This window comes from Branchiostoma floridae, chromosome 11 (genome assembly GCF_000003815.2).
Source record: "Branchiostoma floridae strain S238N-H82 chromosome 11, Bfl_VNyyK, whole genome shotgun sequence".
In the NCBI taxonomy this organism is placed as follows: Eukaryota; Metazoa; Chordata; class Leptocardii; order Amphioxiformes; family Branchiostomatidae; genus Branchiostoma; species Branchiostoma floridae.
In genome coordinates, this window is record NC_049989.1 from 22,158,962 (window position 1) to 22,179,497 (window position 20,536).

General features: G+C 43.1%; 4 protein-coding genes across 4 annotated transcripts in view; 1 reads left to right on the forward strand and 3 right to left on the reverse strand.

The window, feature by feature from the left end:
* Positions 1 to 1,911: 1,911 nt before the first annotated feature.
* On the reverse strand, positions 1,912 to 5,768 carry LOC118425466 (protein unc-93 homolog A-like). The gene is made up of 5 exons (XM_035834305.1): positions 5,496 to 5,768; positions 4,829 to 4,993; positions 4,109 to 4,214; positions 3,758 to 3,838; positions 1,912 to 2,959 (listed from the first exon to the last, which is right to left on the reverse strand). Exons 1-5 carry the CDS (start codon positions 5,620 to 5,622, stop codon positions 2,602 to 2,604), a joined length of 837 nt encoding a protein of 278 aa, XP_035690198.1. The 5' UTR covers positions 5,623 to 5,768; the 3' UTR covers positions 1,912 to 2,601.
* Positions 5,769 to 6,309: 541 nt separating this feature from the next.
* LOC118425398 lies at positions 6,310 to 7,227 on the reverse strand. Its single transcript, XM_035834207.1, has 2 exons — positions 6,988 to 7,227; positions 6,310 to 6,663 (listed from the first exon to the last, which is right to left on the reverse strand). The coding sequence occupies exons 1-2, from the start codon at positions 7,225 to 7,227 to the stop codon at positions 6,481 to 6,483; spliced, it is 423 nt and encodes a 140-aa protein (XP_035690100.1). The 3' UTR covers positions 6,310 to 6,480.
* A 209-nt stretch (positions 7,228 to 7,436) lies between these two features.
* Positions 7,437 to 13,248, reverse strand: LOC118425465. Its single transcript, XM_035834304.1, has 5 exons — positions 12,461 to 13,248; positions 10,585 to 11,091; positions 9,284 to 9,489; positions 7,941 to 8,161; positions 7,437 to 7,570 (listed from the first exon to the last, which is right to left on the reverse strand). Exons 2-5 carry the CDS (start codon positions 11,073 to 11,075, stop codon positions 7,460 to 7,462), a joined length of 1,029 nt encoding a protein of 342 aa, XP_035690197.1. The 5' UTR covers positions 11,076 to 11,091; positions 12,461 to 13,248; the 3' UTR covers positions 7,437 to 7,459.
* A 465-nt stretch (positions 13,249 to 13,713) lies between these two features.
* LOC118425400 (serine dehydratase-like) overlaps positions 13,714 to 20,536 on the forward strand; it is a 10,782-nt gene continuing 3,959 nt past the window's right edge. The window contains exons 1-6 of the mRNA XM_035834208.1: positions 13,714 to 13,775; positions 18,396 to 18,572; positions 19,122 to 19,161; positions 19,728 to 19,867; positions 20,259 to 20,347; positions 20,502 to 20,518. Of these exons, the coding sequence (XP_035690101.1) occupies positions 18,420 to 18,572; positions 19,122 to 19,161; positions 19,728 to 19,867; positions 20,259 to 20,347; positions 20,502 to 20,518 (439 nt within the window). The 5' untranslated portion in view covers positions 13,714 to 13,775; positions 18,396 to 18,419. The remainder of the gene's footprint in view (positions 13,776 to 18,395; positions 18,573 to 19,121; positions 19,162 to 19,727; positions 19,868 to 20,258; positions 20,348 to 20,501; positions 20,519 to 20,536) is intronic.

A 20,536-nucleotide genomic window follows, 5' to 3' on the forward strand; every position in this document is an offset into this window, starting at 1 on the left:
AAACTCTGTTGAATCTATTATATTACGTTACTTGTCTTTACATTGTCTTTTAGAAAATATTAGTCTTGCATTGGTTTAACTTTATCAGGGGTGCCTAGGCATTTGCACGATCCGTATGAAATTCGTACGAATATTATGTGATACACACGAATCACTATGCGAAAACGCACGAATATTATGAAATTCGCACGAATCACTATGCGAAATCGTACGAATTTTATGAAATTCGCACGAATCACTATGTGACACACACGAGCCTTATGTGATTTGCACGATCCTTATGCGAAATTGCGCAACCACTGGCGGGGTCACGTGACAAACGGAGCGGGATTTTCAAGATGGCGGCTTCGCCGCTTCGGCGACTGAAAATACGATGTAACACGCCGAAATGAAGCTAAACAGTAGCTCACAGGCTATCAAATACATCTTTGCGACGGTAAATGTCCATTCCATGCCTTGAAATATAAATATCTCGGGTAGAAACGCTCAAAATCATGCCTCCTCCCGGCCGCCGTTTTTGCATAAGGATCGTGCAAATCACATAAGGCTCGTGTGTGTCACATAGTGATTCGTGCGAATTTCATAAAATTCGTACGATTTCGCATAGTGATTCGTGCGAATTTCATAATATTCGTGCGTTTTCGCATAGTGATTCGTGTGTATCACATAATATTCGTACGAATTTCATAGGGTTCGTGCAAATGCTTAGGCACCCCTGTTTATATATAAGTTATAACATATGTGCTACGGCCGCGTGGCGCGTTGGTACACCCGATCCCTCGATCTCGGAAGTTAAGCAACGCGACGGTCCGGATAGTGCTTGGATGGGGGACCAACCAAGGACGTCCGGATTGCTGTAGCCTCACGAAGTTTCCACGAAATCGTCTTCCGGGAGGGACGTAAAACGGGGGTCCCGTGCTCGAGGAGGTGCCTCGACCACGTTAAACAGCCTCATTACTCATACTGGGTACCTACTGGCTGGCAAAATACACCAGATGATTATTATAACCTTCATTAGATGTAATATGTTCAGGTGGAAGCGCCTCCTGTTGACTGTTCCAAAAATTGCATGTCAATGTACCTAATTTACATGTGTGATAGTTTATCAGAACAGGGACTGTACGAGGGGACTGCCTGTAGCCATATCACTGTTCTGCTACCTTAATGCCATTGTAAGGGTTTAAGGTGAGAGTTCAAAGGTTGTGACGAATCCACAGTGTGACTGTGACATTAGGTATTATTTTTCACCCTCCAAATCCTGTTGCATACATCATGACATGGATGCTAGACTGACTTTGCAGCCAGCCTCATACCTGGACCTTATCCTCTGGACCTGGGTGGCACCTACATACATGAATTTTCTGGTGATATAACATTTATCTAAAAATGCAAACTTTTTTGTGTGTCACTGTTGTGTATGAAAAAGTCACATTGATATTGTAAGTCATGTGAAGATGTGATTTGTATGGTAATAACAATGATTGTGTTTTGTGCATCAACTTGTGCATTTCTGCAATGACAGTGCAGATACATTATAAGTGATTATTAACAGCACTTTCCAATGTAACAGATGCAATAAATGATGCTATTACCAGGTACTAGTACTCACAAACAACTCTGGGGGATTCTGAAGTCTTGGACTTTATTTATGAATTTGCAAGATGAAGTCATAACTTGTAAGTTATACTTACGACCAAGTTATCTATTCATGACATGTGGACAACTTAGTCTTCTCATCAGTTAATAAACTGAAATAAGACAGGGAAAAAAAATACAATTTTGAGACACTTGTTTAGCCTTTACCAGGCTTCATGATTTCCAATGGAAAAGTACTATAGAAATTGTTCAATTCAACTTCAAATAAGGAACATGTGGCCACCTGTACTGAAGAAATCAAATAGAGAACTGGTCGGCTAACTCAGGTTCTCTGTCGTGTTATCTGTGTATTTGACTAATTCATTTTACACCCTGATTTTCAGTTTTAGGTACAAATAAACAATTCCAGAGGCACACATTCATTATAAGACACAGGTTTTGGCCAAAGTACTGTCATATCATTGTTACAAACAGCAGGAGACAAACCTTTGGACATTGCAACACTTGAGTTCCATATTGACACGAAGTCCATGATGGTATGAATATGTTTAACATAAATATAGACTGGATTTTCCCAGGACATGTATTAATTTAAAGTCATCCTGACAGTTAATATATAATGAGTTGTAAAATGATATATCTCATATGAAGTCAGGCTGGTATGTTAAAGGTTTAGGTTACACTATTAATGACACTCGGCATGTTTTGTTTCTGGCTTTCTCCCAGTGTGAGTGGTACTGATAAGTTTACAAGATGCAGACTTCCCCTGGAGAGAGTTGATCTGGTTTAATGTTGATCCTCTTGTTCAGCTTTTTGAATATTGTTTACCTCTATGTCTTACCTCCAAAAACAGTTTATTTTCTAAATATGAAAACAAGTTAACATGTTGAGGCCTTAAACAGACTGTACATTGCTGTGGCACATTTGTGATGACTTAATACTTAGTTTAAAAGTCAGCTGCAGGAATTCTTAGAAGTTCAAGTACTTATTAATAAACACTCCTTCCTACACCTCAATGTCATCATCCCGACCTCTGCCCCCAAATAACCTATAACCCCTGCCCCCGTGACCCCTGTTCAGCAGCTCCTCTTCATCCTCTTCTATAATCACTCCACGACCCACGATCGGGTCGTTCTCAAGGTCATCCTCGTCAAGGTCATCCTCATCAAAATCGTCCACACCGGGATGCTCCGCCTCTGCGCCCCCCTCCCGTTGGAGGTTGTCGAAGTTGATGTTGGGGTCGGGGTGCCATGGCGCGCCGGGGTTCCGCAGGTCATCCTCCTGGTCTTCTCCATCATCCTCCTCATCCTCCGCATCATCCTCATCTAGCAGGGGGTTCTGGGGATGCTGCACACGGCGGTACCTAAACAAACAAACAAACAAACAAACATCATCATTCTCTGCATCATCCTCATCCAGCTGTGGGATCTGGGGATGCTGCACACGGCGGTACCTAAACAAACAAACAAACATCATCCTCATCCAGCTGTCGGTTCTGGGGATGCTGCACATGACGGTACCTAAACAAACAAACAAACAAACATCTGGGGATGTATTACTTAAACAAACAAACATTACATGACTCACTTCACTGAAAATGAGAGTCTTAAGCTTTGGTTAAGTCGTTAAATGGAGATCTTGTGTTTGAGGAGACCCACACCTTGAGCACCCACCACACTTATCGAAAAGAACAGAGGTCCTTCCTGGCGTGAGTGGATCAAACCTTTATTATTTTATTTTTTTTATTTATTGCCAATGATACAACTCATTACACGGATCTGCCTAGGCAGCTTTGGGCTGGTAGCTGCAGATCCACAGAGATACAGACGAACATACATCATCGGTCGACGTGATCGCACATGTTTACACACGACGGGGTTATACCGCCCCCTGCGGGGTGACATACCCTTTCATATGCGCCAGGTCCCCCGTCCGGGTGAATGATGTAAATCACCGTGAGCCGAAGCTAGGTACTCATTTTCACCTGTCAGTGAGTATAGTGAGGAAAGCCGTGTAAAGTGCCTTTCCCAAGGGCACAAGATTGGTAACACGGCAGGCGGATTCGAACCCGCAACCTCTCGGTCACGGGGCAAACACGGTCCCACTGCGCTACGCGGTCCCACATCTTTAGATACAAAAGAAAGAATAAGAAGTGACTCACCTCCACTCGAACCAGCCGTACAGACCCAGTGAGATGACGAAGGTCACGATCAGCAGGCAGATCTTCACTAGGACGGAGAAGCTGAAAAACAGGGAAGTAACTTCACATGTAGAAGTATGAGCTCTTGTACATTTTTTTTGTCAAGCTGACTTGTGAACACAAAACAAACCGAACCATTACAACTACATTATAGTACATACCAAAAAGGAATTACTTGAGCAACAACTAATAACCAAAAACAACTACACGTACCTGCTGTGTAAGCTCTTTTCAAGAGATAACAAAAATGATAGGCAGCACAGAATTCATCATACATACATGTATCTAAAGAAAATAAGAGTAAACCCGTACCCATCTCTATACCAGAAGGCGAGAGACATTCCGAGGATGTTGAAGAGACGGAAGTTGGAGAAGGCGACCTCCGACCTCTTGTGGTAGAACATGATCCCCAGCAGGCCTGAGTGAACAGCACATGTTTGGATGTCTGACATTCAGATTAACAAACAGGCCATGTGGATTTGATTATATGTATGGCAGCTTTAAATCATACAAAGCAAACTGCAAAAGGAGCAAATACATGCTGTGGAGGAAAAATGTATATATCGACAAACATATTCAGTAGAAGCCAGTTAATTGCACAACGGATTAACGCACACTTCTGTTAACTGCACGGGATCCCCAAATCCCAAACCTATTCGGACCAGCTATATAACTTCGCATTATTGCGCCAGCTGGATAATTGCACGAAATCCACTGGCAAATAGGCCGTGCAATTAAGCGGCTTCTACTGTACTAATGTCAGCGTCAATTCCAAGGTCAAAAAAGATGTGAAAACTAAAAGTGAAAAATCTATTGTTATTCAATGCTCTATATAAACCTATATCCATTGCCTTCAAAACAGGGTATTTAGGACAGTGGTTTAAAATAAAAATATTCTAATTACAGCAATTCAAAACCACTGTCACTCGACTTGGTATCCTTAGATACAGCTTCTAGAAACAACAGATATAGGTTATCACACAGATAAAGGTTACAGATACTGCTTAATACATTGAGAAATGATGTGCTTACTGTTGAGGAAAACCTGCCAGATGGCGTCGCACACCCCGAAGCCCGCCACGACAGCGAAGAACGCCCCAATGTTCTGCGGGACGACGAACGGCGCACCCAGGTGGCTGAGGTCTTTCTGCAACAGGTAGGGTTTGGGGGTCCACAACAGCAGGGTGGTCAGGAATGCTGCATAGAGAACGACAAGGTCAGTGCAGAAAGAGAAGGGGGGCGCCATAGGCTACCTGCTGCAGCAGGTAGGGTTTTGGGGGTCCACAGCAGCAGGGTCGTCAGGAATGCTGCAGAGAGAACGGAAAGGTCACTACAGAAAGAGACGGGTGGTGCCATAGGCTACCCGCTGCAGCAGGTAGGGTTTGGGGGTCCACAGCAGGAGGGTGGTCAGGAATGCTGCAGAGAAAACGGGAAGGTCACTACAGAAAAAGGCGGGGGGCGCCATAGGCTGCCTTCAGGTAGGGTTTGGGGGTCCACAGCAGGAGGGTGGTCAGGAATGCAGCAGAGAAAATGACAAGGTCAATAAAGAATTAAAGAGAGACAGGGGGCGACATAGGCTACATCCTTCTGCAGGAGGAAAAACAATAATTATAGTAACCATTGAAGATTTTGTTACAAGTATAACTATTTAGCATCATATGGGTTAAACTAAGTTATTTAAACCGTTAAAATCTCTCACCCAGATTCAGAACGGCACCGACTGCCACGACGCACAGCCGTCCCACGCGGGGTAAGATGTAGCCAATCACAAGAGCTGCGAGTCCGCTGCACAGGCCGTAGCTCGCCATGATGAACCCGGACCACATACTCCCCGTGCCGCAGAACGCGTACGACTGCAGAGGGAGAGGCGTCGTTACACATTATGCTACAATCTAAAGACCTTGTATCCGTACACAAAATAAAGCGCTCACCAACAAACTTTTGATCAGACCACTGATCTTTATCAAGTTGAAATGACGGTGAAGTGTCGGTATTGGCCCCCGTCTCGGTTGAGGGAAGGTTTGTTACATGTTGTATCAGGAATAACGATCTGGCTCTGAGTTTGTCAGTCACAACTCCGACAAAAAGAAGTCAAAAGCTTGGCTCTGGATGATCCAAATTAAAGTAATGGTGATAAACTCTTTAGGCCACACCAATTTAATTTCTTGGTTCACGGATTCGCTCGCTCCTATTTTTTGGAAAAAAAAATGAAAATAAAAATTACCACTCAGCAAATTTTCACCATTAATGAAACCATTCACCAACTTTCTGGTGTAGCAAACATAAAAACTGACACTACTTTTGTAATTTTCAATGAACAGGTGCTGTTACTGTACAGTAATAGTGTTTTTGTACTTTTTTCAAGCTGAAAACTTTTTATTCTTTATGTTTTGGATTAGCCCTTACCTTTACCCCAACCATTTTACAATTTTTATTTTCATTTCGCCCTCTCGCTCCATATTTTTTATGAAAAAATCCGTGAACCAAGAAATTAAATTGGTGTGGCCTTAGTGTAAAAAGGAAATGATAAAGGAAGAGACGCACGATATCTGTTCATCTGCAGAAATTCAACATTTTCTGATTGATCTGAACTACATTTGTATTTATATGTGTGTACTCATGTCAGGATAGATGTTGCCAATTCTGTTGGTTCAAACCCCGATATGTCCGCAATGAGATTGGGATCATGAAGCTGCATGCCTGTGAAGATGATGAGGGTTTGTTTGAGTACTTACATCAGCAAAGTCGATGAAGATGAATGCCTGCTGCATGCCCGTGAAGATGATGAGCGGAATCAGCATCCGCAGTCGCCACTCCCCCCACATACGCGGGATCTTCGTCACGATCAGCCAGAAATACCGCTGGACCTGACAGAGAATAGGGAAATGTTGAAAACTGCTTATTACCCCCGGTACATCAACTTGGCATTGCATGAGGCCCTCAGAGACTGACTAAAGCTGTTGACCATCTTCCAAGACTCAGAGCCAAAGATACCCAGTACACCAGGTTTTCAACTGAACATTACAAGCTGCATATCTGGACAGAATTTTTATTTGATCCACTCACACCAGGAAGGACCCATACTCTTTTTGATAACTGTGGTGGGTTCTTTAACGTGTGGGTGGTGTGGCTCTCATCAAACACGGGAGTGATTGAAATTACAGGATTTTGTTTGTTCTTTTTTTATTTACCTTCATCTGGTTGCGCGAGTCCTCAGTACTCCGGGTGAGTTTGCGGGTCATGAGGAGGCTGGTCGTCATGCCGACGACCCCGAAGAACAGGAGGATGCTGACGATGCAGAATGTGACGAGGGCGCTGTCGATGAAGGGCACCAGACACTCCTGCCGCCGCTCTCCCCAGCTGCACACAAGGTCATAGCGCTCGTTTTTCCGGCTGGGGGGAAATTTCGAAAATCGTTCAGAAAAATTCATATCACGCTACAAGCCCGTTTAACCAATTAAGTTTGTTGGTAGTCTTACATGTAAATTCTTAAAAGATAACTCTGTACTGAAGAATTAAAATGTAAATAAGTTTGATGATGCAAATTCTTATATAACGTCATTGGATGATTTTTTTGGTCCTGAGGATAAAAAATCCAGAATTTCTAACCCACCCGCAGATCAGGTTTGTTTGCTTGTTTGTGTATTTGTTTGTTTGTGTTACCTACCCGCAGGTGAGGTTTCCGATCTGCTCCCGCAGACTGTAGACGTCCATGGTGTCGTTACGGAACACGAACTGCAGCGAGAAGGCAAGGTTCTCCCACACTGGCGCCATCTGGGGGGAGGTAACTCGTCAATAAACTGTCATATCAATCAATGTATCAATCAATCAACTAACTAATCAATAAATCCTGAGCACGACAAACTTATTCAGGTATAAAGTCATTTATTGTGGGGAGTTTAATCAATCAATAAAAGCTATTACTTTCAATAAATTCTCACCTGGAAATGATCACTCTTATTTTCTCACCTAGAAGCGATCACTTTCACTTTATAAGCTATCACCTGAACAAGATCACTTTCACTTTCTCACCTGGAAGTGATCTCTTTCACTTTCTAACATCTCACCTCACACTTAATGCGCTCTCACCTGGAAATGATCACTTTCACTTTTAAAGTTCTCACCTGAAGGTGAAGTTTCTCACCTGGAAGAGGAAGAAGAAGATGCCAGTGAACCTGCAGATGAAGGTGTCCTGGTGCGCGACGGTGTCGGTGAGCCGGCCGTACCGGATGGCGGTCAGCGTGACCAGGCGGCCCTGACTGGCCCAGACCGGCCCGGTGGCCAGACCGGCCAGCGCGCCGGCTACACTCTGCGTGTACTGGCTGTCCGGCATGTAGTACAGCGCCGTGAAAATGGTGATGAAACCTGGGGAACCACACAGTGATAATGAAAGAACTTTATTACACAACAATTATACATGATACATGTATGGCAACAGCTATTTAAGTACAAAATAGAGGTATACGATAAAGCTTAACAGCCTAGTTAACATAACAACCCTGGGGAACCACACAGTGATAATGAAAGAACTTTATTGCACAACAATTATACATGATACATGTATGGCAACAGCTATTTAAGTACAAAATAGAGGTATACGATAAAGCTTAACAGCCTAGTTAACATAACAACCCTGGGGAAGCACACAGTGATAATGAAAGAACTTTATTGCACAACAATTGTACATGATACATGTATGGCAACAACTATTACATAAAGTACAAAATAGAGGTATAGGATAAAGCTTAACAGCCTAGTTAACATAACAACCCTGGGAAAGCACACAGCAGATGGTCAGGGTTGTCTTGGGTACTGGTTTGAATAAAGATTTAATTAATAAAGAGACACATATGTGTAGTGTATAGTATTATAATGGAGTAGGCTACACAACAGCTGGTCAGTGATGTCTCTGGTACTGGTTTATTATGTAGAAAAAGTTAATGAATAAAGAGACACTTTTCACACAACCCTTGTTTTATTTCCACCAATGTGGCTAACCATCTGTCACCTTCCTCGGAGCAATTCTGACATTGTACTGCAGCGATAGGTGTCGCTGCTTACAGATGCAGTCACAAATGTACTAGAATTTATATATACTGTATGCAGTGTTTACAATGCGGTTCCAATCAGTTGTCACTTACCATGGAGAAAACATTGCAATCCCCTCCAGCAAACTGTTGGTCTGTATAAGAAACTCACCCTGGTGTAACATTCCAATTTGTACCTGCCGGGTATAAATCTGTCTGGGGGTGCGATCTGTCCTGTTACACTGGTCTGTATAAGAAACTTTCGCTCTACTGATGTTTTGTGCCATGTATATGTAGTGATATATGTTGATAGATTTATTAGGACTTAATGTAATTGAGTACCTCTGTTATATTTTCATCTGACCCTGACCTCCCTCATGACCTCAATGAAAAACGGCCTGCTGGCCGATTTGAGTTTCCCATGAATCAAAAAAGGTTGACAAACAAAACAAAAACTCACCCAGCCCAAGGAAGGAGACCCACTTGGCGCCGATCCACTTGACGGGAATCACGGCGAAGAAACACGACGCCGCGCCGAAACCGAGCAGCATGGACGTGGTGTCGTGGCCGCGACCTTTGGCCTCGTTCAGAATCCTCTCCATGTTGAGAACGCCGTGGTGACAGGCGTACACGAGCATGAACCCTAGCGACACGCCCCAGATAGAACTGTAGGGAACAAAAAGCCATGGTAACAGGAGTTAACAAACATATGTACCCTAACGACACGCCCCAGATAGAACTGTAGGCAACAAAACGCCATGGTAACAGGAGTAAACAAACATGTACCCTAACGACACGCCCCAGATAGAACTGTAGGCAACAAAACGCCATGGTAACAGGAGTAAACAAACATGTACCCTAACGACACGCCCCAGATAGAACTGTAGGCAACAAAACGCCATGGTAACAGGAGTAAACAAACATGTACCCTAACGACACGCCCCAGATAGAACTGTAGGCAACAAAACGCCATGGTAACAGGAGTAAACAAACATGTACCCTAACGACACGCCCCAGATAGAACTGTAGGCAACAAAACGCCATGGTAACAGGAGTAAACAAACATGTACCCAAACGACACGCCCCAGATAGAACTGTAGGCAACAAAACGCCATGGTAACAGGAGTAAACAAACATGTACCCTATCGACACGCCCCAGATAGAACTGTAGGCAACAAAACGCCATGGTAACAGGAGTAAACAAACATGTACCCTAACGACACGCCCCAGATAGAACTGTAAAGAACAAAACGCCATGGTAACAGGAGTAAACAAACATGAACCCTAACGACACGCCCCAGATAGAACTGTAGGGAACAAAACACCATGGTGACAGGAGTAAAGAAACATGTACCCTAACGACACGCCCCAGATAGAACTGTAAAGAACAAAACGCCATGGTAACAGGAGTAAACAAACATGAACCCTAACGACACGCCCCAGATAGAACTGTAGGGAACAAAACACCATGGTGACAGGAGTTAAAACCAATTTAGAGAGATATAGAATTGTGTAAAGTGTTCTAAAATGTCTTACAGACAAACAGTTAAAGTTACTGTAATCATCTGTGCATCAGAATAAACCTAAGTTGAAGTGGGGGCTGAATGCAGAGTGTCTGCATGTCATTTTCATATTTCAAATTCTACGGGTACTCCAATTACAACCTTTCTTTACCACCTGCCTTTCTGGCCTAATAGATTCCTGAGCTACAAACTCAGGTCTAAAAATACGTACAAACAATAAAGTCTGTTATTGTCTTACATGTAGAGCCTCTTGCATTTCCTCTGCTCCTCTTTCCTCTTCACTTCCTCCTCATTCACCGGCTCCTGCTGCTCCCCATCCTCCTCCCCCTCCTCTGGTACAGCAGGGGGGTCCCCATTCTGGTACCCCCCCTCTCCTGGTACAGCAGGGGGGTCCCCATTCTGATACCCCCCCTCTGCTGGTACAGCAGGGGGGTCCCCATTCTGGTACCCCCCCTCCGCCTCCAACCCTACGTGGATGTCTTCAGCATCTCTCTGGTCGTGCTGCAGTCGCAGGTGTCCATTCGCTAGGTGGCGCTCTTGCCCTGCTTCCTCCTCCTCATCTGGCTCAGCAAGGATGAGGTCTGCAGGGCCATTACCATCCGCTTGGGGGCGCCGATGATCATGTTGCAGTACGTGTCCATTTGGCAGGTGGCGCTCCTGCTCTTCCTGTTCCCCAGCCTCCTCCTCCTCCTGTCTTTCTGCATTGATGATGAGGTCCCCAAGGTCCATGGCTGTCAGTGCTGTTCTATACACATAAAGTAGAGTATGATTGTTTCAGTCTTTGTCTATACATGACAAAACTCAATTTCAAGGCAAGGGTCACTTTAACATCATATTGGACATATTGGAGTAAAATATTTCTAAAAAAGCAAGATCATTACATCTGCTTGAAGACTATATCAAGGCAGTCATCCTGTCCTCTAAAATCTGAACCACACGACATGAAATTTCAATGATCATGTACAATGTATTGTCAGAAGTGACAGATTTAACAATGAAAATTGACAATGGAAGCGACGGAAAAAATTTAAACTTAGATTTAGAGATGGAGACAGCCCTGTCTGCCCCCCTCCCCACTCAACCCCAGATTTCTCCCACTCATGTGAAAAGGGAAATGAATGAATGAATGAATGAATGAATGAATGAACTTTATTGCACGACATTTGTACATGGTACAATTGTAAGGCAACGGTGATAAGTCAATCAATACAATGACTCGTCTAAGATCTATAACTACATACATGTATAGTACAGGAATGTGAACATAAATGCCGCATTGACATAGTGTAATTATAATATACAAGTTAAACAAGTCGGTCTGTTACTGTACAATAGATTCTCGCTTTTTTAGAGCATTGCAAATGTATTGGCCTAAATACGAAGATATGTAGTCTGGACATGACATAAGTAGATTGAAAGTACATGTGTTCGTCTTTGGTAAAGGTGTGCTAGATTTACTTGTGATCATATCCATTAACTTTTGTCTATCTACGCTATATGCAGGGCATGTCATTAGAAAATGATACTCATCTTCAAAAAATCAAGGGAAATGAACCTGCTTCCTGTGTTTCTGTAACTACTGACGAAAAGTACACCATTGGCATTTTAATCACTGAATCCATGAAAACTGCATAATGCCATGATCAGCCATGATCTAGTACCCTGACATCTGGGAATAGGACGGCCACTTCATGTTTCTAGTAATTCTACATACTGTAGACGATGAAATCACAAAGTTTGTAGGTTGCCGAATTGCAAGTTGTTGATACAGCAATTAAAGATGTTTCTGCAGATTACTGTACACTCAGTTTGGGGCTCATATATAAACAACCCAAATGTAGAACTCTGCCTCAGAATTGAATTATTATAATAATATTACTTGAACCTTTACCTTTTTGAGTGAAACTTTCCAAGCCTCCAAATATGTTACAACGATAAGTTGAACTGCAAGCTGCAAAGGGGGAAGTTTATCTCGATACTAACTACCCTCTAGGCTCAGACAGGATGTCAAGTAAAGAAATATCAATTCTCAATTTCAGGTAGTTTTAGAAGGTTTGAACTTCCTTGAGACGCGCGGTACAGCTCCTTACAAACCGTTCTCGATGAGTCCTTACCTGGCCCAAGTCCCTGCGAGACCTCTAGTGGTGTCGGTCTGGTGTCAAAGTGGGGAGAGGAACTGTTCAGCTGAAACTCCGTCAGCTGAAACCCCGAAGACGACCATGTACCAATCGACGGAGAAACCGGAACTTGTGACGGAGCAAAAGTTGTGCGTGAAAGAACGCCTCCGGAGAGTCACAAAACGTCAACAGAGTGCCACAAAACGCCCCAGTAGTCCACAAGACTTTACTCAAGAGTCAGCCTGCCTTGGACGAAGCGGTCAGCGGTAAATTATGCTTCTCTGTTCCGCTGTCTCCCGACAATGTTTCACCAATATTTGCTTCCAGTAGTGCCGCGAAATGAGGAAGTCAGTTTCGGGTTTAGTTTTGCGTAGGACGACAGCTGAGCGCTGATTGGTTTGCGCGGGACGTGTGCAATGCGCTGATTCGCTGGTGTGTAGGGAACTGTCCGGGGAACCCCAGCGTGGTGTCGATTACTAATCTCCAAGCAGATGTTAGGAAGGAAGGTAGTACATCTTTATAAGATTAAGTAGCACTAACTGAGCTACTCTCACCGCCCATTGCTAATTTTTCATTCCGATGATTAAAAAACAATAGATCTATTTCTATCAACCCAAAGTTTATTTGAAAACAGTAGACTTAATAATATTAAATTGAGTCGATTTACGCGGGTGCAGAAAAATTACTCATATTTTACAACTGCACTCTTTACCTTCCTTCTTTATCCTCCTTGATTTTATTATCTTTTATCAATCTCAATTTTTTGGCCCTGTCTGCTTGCTGCGCTGGGACTGAGCTGCATCACGTGACAGTTAGCAGCTCTCGTTCCCTGCTCCACTTGACCCCCGGATGACCTCACCATGCTAGTCTGTGCTGCTAACAGCTGATCACCTCAAACAACCCTCCCCAAAACTCTCCAAACTTCCAACCTGCGGACATTTCTGGTACGTGCCGAGACCCTGCAGTTTCTACCGTTGCTGTCCAGTGTTAGAGTCCGCTAAAATCCCCACGTTTGGCGATCAGAGAGCCTTTCTTCCCGGTGGAACATTTGGCAACAGCTGCGGCCGGTTGACCTGATTTTCTAGCGGCACGACTGTGGCACGGTCCCCCGCTGCTGTTTACCTTTCCATGTCCGGGTCAGCACGACGTCAGAGTTTGAACACTCTTAACTTACGTCGATCGTTGGTGCCACGTGTTTAAGCCACGAGTTTAAGCCCCAAGTTTTGCGGGCAAGCTGGATAGTGTAACGTTAGTGTGTGTGGAAACGTTTTTTCTGTAGCTGGAGCCATAAAGTGGGCGGAGCACTTCTCAGGTAAAGTATGGCCTAGCACAGATGATATTATGCATGATCACGGGTAATAATAACATTACATGACACGTTGTTGGGTTAGGGCTGGTCCTTTGCATGCATAATTTCTTTTACACTACCCATGTCAGCAGCTAGTAGTAATTATTGGTTCAAGCCCTATGTTCCGAAATCCCTATGTTCCGAAATCCCTATGTTCCGAAATCCCTATGTTCCGAAGTCTCTATGTTCCGAAGTCTCTATGTTCCGAAATCTTTATGTGAGTGTTCTGACACACAACTATAAAAAATAGTATAATCATGTACATGTAACATGGATGGCATGTCGATAGCCAATACCCACGAAGCTTCATACAGTTTCCCGATGATATTAAACCGGTGTGACAGCGTTCTCGCCCCCCCGGCGATCTCGCCCCCCCGGGGGGGCGAGATCACTAGCGTTTTCGCCCCCCTTTAGCGTTTTCGCCCCCCCCCCCCCCAAGAGCAGCTGGCTACTACATATTACAGGTGCGCTACCTGGAACTATACTGCACCTGGGGAGTAACGTATATGGTGTGTTACCTGGTACCTATATGGCACCTTATTACCGTACCGTAAGATGTCACACCTCGAAAGTCGATACCATATTGTTCGGTGCAAACATGACATTGAAATGAAAAAGACAATTTTTGCAGCTGAGGTGGCATAAAAAACAGTGCTACTGCGAACGTATAAGTCAACACCGTCTATGGTACGGAATACGTCAGCTATATGTTTTCAATTTGTCACAGTGTTTTCTTTCTTGTGCTGGAAACATTTCCAAAGCACTAACAAAAACACACGTGAATGATAGTTTCTCATTATAAACACTATCTACGCGCAAGTTGATATAGCTGTTGCTAAATGCTACACAAACACTGGTAAAGTACCTGTCTTAAGAAACACGGGTAAATGCATCAGTTCCTAAATACTAGAAAAAACAGTCATGTTGGAGGTGAAGATATCCCTTGGCCAGGTGCATATACCAAAATGTGCGTTATTCTAATTAATACCTAATATTTGCATAATTAGTAAAGACATTACATAGTTCTTTTGTGGTCACTTCATGGTAGAGACTTCATATTGGAGATATATAGGTTGCTTGAGTACAGGTGAATACAATGAAATACATCTTATGTCAAGACTCGGGTATATGAAATAATGGGAATTCAAGGGACCAAACCCTCCTTGTCTAAAACAAGTTCAACTATCTTATCACCATGTAATTACGTTAATATTGATACTATGAATGGAGTTATGTATCAAACTCGTGTACTTATATCATTCTGAAACTACATTTTGTGATTTATACCAATCAACTTCTAAAATGTCATGAAACCCGTTTTTTTTGGGGGGGGCGAAATCGCTAAAGGGGGGCGAGGTAGGGGGGCGAGATCACTAGCCGGGGAGGGCGAGATCGCTAGTGATTTCGCCCCGGGGGGGCGAGATCGCTAGTGATTTCGCCCCCGGGGGGGCGAGATCACGGGGGGGCGAGATCGCTGTCACACCGGCCTGAATGCCGACCCGATTCCGATGGTCGCATGGGTCGCCCTGAGCTGAAAACACTTGAAATTCTACTTTATTTCTCTTTATGGAAATAAACTAGAATATTCATAAAAGTTTAACCTTTTTCTAACACCTCAAACAGAGTCAAATTTCAGCTGAAAATTTTTTTCATGTACCATTTGCTAACCGCATTTAACGTAAACCACATACCTCGTGTATAATGCATTTATGGGTGCACCGAGATAATCGCGTATATATCTAAAGATGATGTTTAATATACATGCTAATATCGGTATGTCGTTTTCATGTATGAGTGTAAGTTATCTTTTCAATTCTTCGTCAAGAAGTTTATTGAAATTTTTGTTATGATGCTATCAAACTGGTACGAGGTTAGGTGCGTTACAAACGATACATTTAAATGTTTGCCGATGGCGCGCGTTTAGGTTTGCCTAAGCGAAAAGTTATATTTTTATAACTTATACTAGTTTTCGCAGATTTTAAGACATCCCAAGTAACACAAAAGGAGAATATTTAAAGAAGGTAACGTTATATGGCCATGGACCATGTTGTATAGGCCGCAACTCCCAATTTTGCCGACCGCGAGTCGACAGCCTTGAGCCCTGCCTTAGCTTTGGTTGGGTCCCAACGGTCGCTACAACGCCAGTCCTCGGTACACTAGTGTGTTGGTACACTTACATAGAGATCTCTGAACATGGGGACTTCGGAACATAGGGATTTCGGAACATAGGGATTTCGGAACATAGGGATTTCGGAACATAGGGCGGTCACCGTAATTATTATAAGTGTAAAAGAGTCTGCATGCAAAAGTCTATGGGGACTAGAGTTTGCACTGTAGAGGATCATCCTGTATATTAGTGTAACGCTAGTTAACCTTTATTCGTTGCGTTTTTCACCAAGAGTCAGCTTATACCAATCTGGCAGAAGAACAAAGCATAATTTCTGTATTCAACATGGTGATATTGTTGTTTACCTTTGTCATTCATCCCATCCACGATATATTTTCTCTCCTACCATGCTAATATGAAAATGTCTCAATTTGAAAACACGGTCGCGTTGCGTTGAGAACGACGGCGCTCCCGGAGGGCGTGACCTTTATTCGTTCTGACGAGACTCGTTATGTTTGTCCGCTGCTAATTACTTTATGCTGAAGCTATTGTTCCTTTCTTGACATGAATGGAGTGCTCTAGATTACAAACTTATTCAGGCAACAAAAAAATCCCGACAACTACCGCTGAGTATTTACCGTCACACGCAGTAGCGCGTTGGTAAAAAAAATGAGGTTGTTGGGTCAGTAGAACGTCACGTAAAATCGATCCAGGCGCCATGACCGTTCCATGAAACTTATGCACCTTTCGTTGCAACTTGAACGGCGTGCTGTGGCTATTTCCAAGCGGGTAATCATCAGTTTGCAGTATAGTACAACCATCTGTACAGTCTTTTGCACCCTCCACGCGCGCGGCAAAATGTAACCCGATATATTTGTGTCAAAGGTCTATTCCGGCGGCCAACAACACTAAAGATGAAGGGGTGTGAAGTCTGATATGCCGCTGTTGTCAATGCCCTGGATCAAAGAACGAAAGATTCCACAATAAATGATATAAAACATTGCTGTCAGACTTGTGGTCGACAAATATGCAGTGCAAATCTTGTTATCGGTGTACCATACCCGTACTGAGACAGTTGGTATCGTCTTCAAGGCCGTATTTGCAACAGTTTACATGATCTGGCTTGGGACTTTCACATTTTAAAAAAAGGGGACCAGAGTAAAATCAATTAATTTGTCGATGTTCAATATCATTTCCATTTTTGGTGGTGCATAAATTGTTTAATAGATGGCTGCTTAATGATCTAAGAGAAAAAGGCGAGTTAGTGAGTTATTAAAGGTAAGTTTAATAAATACCTTTTAATGTCGTCATCCAATCTTTTTCCCGCGGTTGCGACCGTAGGTTTCTGGGAAAAAACATGGCGACGTTCGATTTTTGCGCCACAAGTGCGGGAGGTTGTGGCAACAAAGAGACGGTTTTCGACAATTGATCACACTTTGAGTCCAGGTACTGGTTAGCAACACAAACATTATTGAGTTGTCTTGTGCATGACAATTGTGAACTGGAAGCGAATGTGTTAGATCTCTGCCATTCCGGCGAACAACACGGTGACGCAATCCTCCCATAGAGCGGTAGGCTATTACAATAAGGGACGGTACGTTTTTGACCTCGCTGTTTTCAAATGCGCCGTCATCGGAGCCTTTTCATGAATATTCTGAACACTTAAGTCTCTCGGTTATGCATTCCTGTGGTTATTACTGCTGTTGCATTTACCGTGTCTCCGTAAATTCCCTGTTTTTGAAAAAACGAATTAAGGTAACTGAACGAATAAAGGTTAACTAGCGTTATATATTTCCTGTTCTGAATGTTGGAATGTTCTTTAATTGTTCAAGTCATGTCACTTAATAACAACATCTTCAACAACAGGTAACTAGTCTACTGTAAAAGGGGAAATATTTGGGCTGATGTTGTGTTTGCAGTTTGCAGTGACCTCTTCGCCCCAAACTTTACATTTTCAGTTTTACAGTAGTAACGCTATGGTAATACCCATCATTTGTATAACCAGTATATTGTAACAGCCGGTTAAAGGACTGCTAAACTGACCATGCCAAACGGCTTTAGGCCCTTTGACGTAACGGTTTAGCATCTGGGTTTGTGATCTGGCGGTCCAGATTCGGCTAAGGTTACGTTCAAATCCTGGAAGCTAGGATACTGTTTCTGTCTGCTTCTACCCATCTCTTGTTGTTTCAACATTATTTACACTTACATCCATATTAGGTAACACATTGCACCTGCTGACCAATGAGCTACAAGGACAAGCTGTACATTTACATCCATATTAGGTAACACATTGCACCTGCTGACCAATGAGCTACAAGGACAAGCTGCACCTTTACATCAATATTAGGTAATACATCATACCTGCTGACCAATGAGCTACAAGGACAAGCTGTACATTTACATCCATATTAGGTAACACATCACACCGGCTGACCAATGAGCTACAAGTACAAGCTGTACCTTTACATCCATATTAGGTAACACATCACACCGGCTGACCAATGAGCTACAAGGACAAGCTGTACATCAACACGCCCCTGCTCGAAAGCCACCCGCTCTCAAAGCATGCTGGGATTACCGTGTACCTGAAGTTGGAGAACGTCCAGCCGTCCGCGACCTTCAAAATCCGCGGCATCAGCCATCTTTGTCAGAAGGTCAGTTGTACCAGCGACCTTCACTTGATCTTTGACCTGGTGACCTGAAGTCACCCCTGCCAGTGACATGTCGACACTGGACCAGAAGGTTGGGAGTTAAAGTCCCAGCCTGTTGTCGTAATCACTTATTTATTAAGCTGATATTTTGGTCCACTGTTTATTGTAACTTTTTGAAAAGAGCATGGAAATTTTCCCAGCATTGCATTTGGGCCACATCAAATAAATTCCCTGGTTCTCTGATATTTTGATGAAAGCCATCATCAAGAGGTGGTCATGAAAACACTGAGAACTTTCCCTGTTGATGTACCGGGTGAGTACTTAGTACTATTATTTTTTTTCACTGGTATTTCTGTGAACCAACATCTTATATTGTTGTGGCCCTATATGAGTATATTGCGATAAATAGAAGCTGCACTCTTGGTGGATCCAGTAAAATGATATCTTCCTGTAAAATAATTAGTCTTGATGCATTTTCAATATGCTGAAAATCTAAAATGAGCTTTGTGTTTATTTATCTATTTATGTTTGTTTGTTTGTTGTGTTTACCAGGCACTGAAGGAAGGAGCCAAACACTTTGTCTGCTCCTCAGGTTAGTCAGGTGTCCAATCAATCAATCAATCAATCAATCCATCAATCAATCAATTCTTTATTAAGATATCAACATTGTAGACATTTTTTTTTTACTTTTTTATCTTTTTTATTTATTAAAAACAACAACAACAGCAGTACATTTGTCAACAACTAAGACTAGAGTTTGTACAGTCGAGTACCATTGCACATGGAGGGATAACATATACTGTGTGTCTGGACGAATTACATGCAGTAGTTCGATAAGATATCAACATTGTAGACATACATTTTTTTTAAATGTTGGGCCATGCCAGTTCAAATATTCATTTCTCAGATATTCAAATGATAAAGTCTAGGTAAAGGCCAGATTTCTTTCCCTTTTATTTTTCTATAATTTGGCTTCAGTCTATGCAAAGTAATTACAATAATCATTACAATCATTAATTATTATAATTATTAATTACCTCCCAATACCTTGCCCTAGACACAGTGGATAACAACCCACTGTCCCAACGGCATCAACAAGGCTATTATAGGACAGCATTTTCGTAATAACCCTTATGAAACTTGTTTTTTAATCCTCAGGTGGGAACGCCGGACTTGCGGCTGCGTACTCGGCCCGGAAACTCGGCGTCCCGGCGACCATCATCGTGCCAGAGAGTACTCCGACCTTCGCAGTGGAACGACTGCGGGGGGAGGGCGCCACGGTAAAAGTCGGGGGAAAGGCCAGGCCCAACAAAAGTTGTCTTGCATGTTTGTTTATTTGTCTGCATAAGCTGGATTGTATACTAGTTTTGCACAAAATATAACACACAGTAAGTACAAGCTGTGTTAGCCTGGGTACCGTCCTTAATCCGTGTTTAGCAAGCAAAAAAATTGAGCCAGCTTGTACTATGGAGAATGGCTAAAAGTAAAACTAAAGCTGCATAAGAATTTCATGCTTGTAAGATGATGTGCTCCCCAGTGTAAGGGCGTCTTCAGGGCGTCTTACTTAAAGTAGGGCGTCCAATTTCAATTATTATTAGAACAGGCATACTGGATGCCTGCCGGGCTAAAAGCCTGCTCAATTCTCTGTTAACGCAATTTGTAACCCCAGCCACCCCCCTCCCCCCCCAGGTATGGGACGACTCCAACCAGCACACCCTGAAGCTGGCCCAGCAGCCGGGATACGTCTACATCCCTCCGTTTGATCATCCTGTCATCTGGTAAGGATGGAGGGAAGAGAAGAGCAGGGGAGGGAGGGGATAGACATTCATCTGTCAGCTAGGATTGGATGGAGGGAATGAAGGAATGAGAGGGAGAGGAGTCTCAGTGCACTCACTCAATTGAGAAAAGATATAAATGTTATGTTTTATTCAGTAAGGAACTCGCCAAAAGTACACCTGAATTTGTCT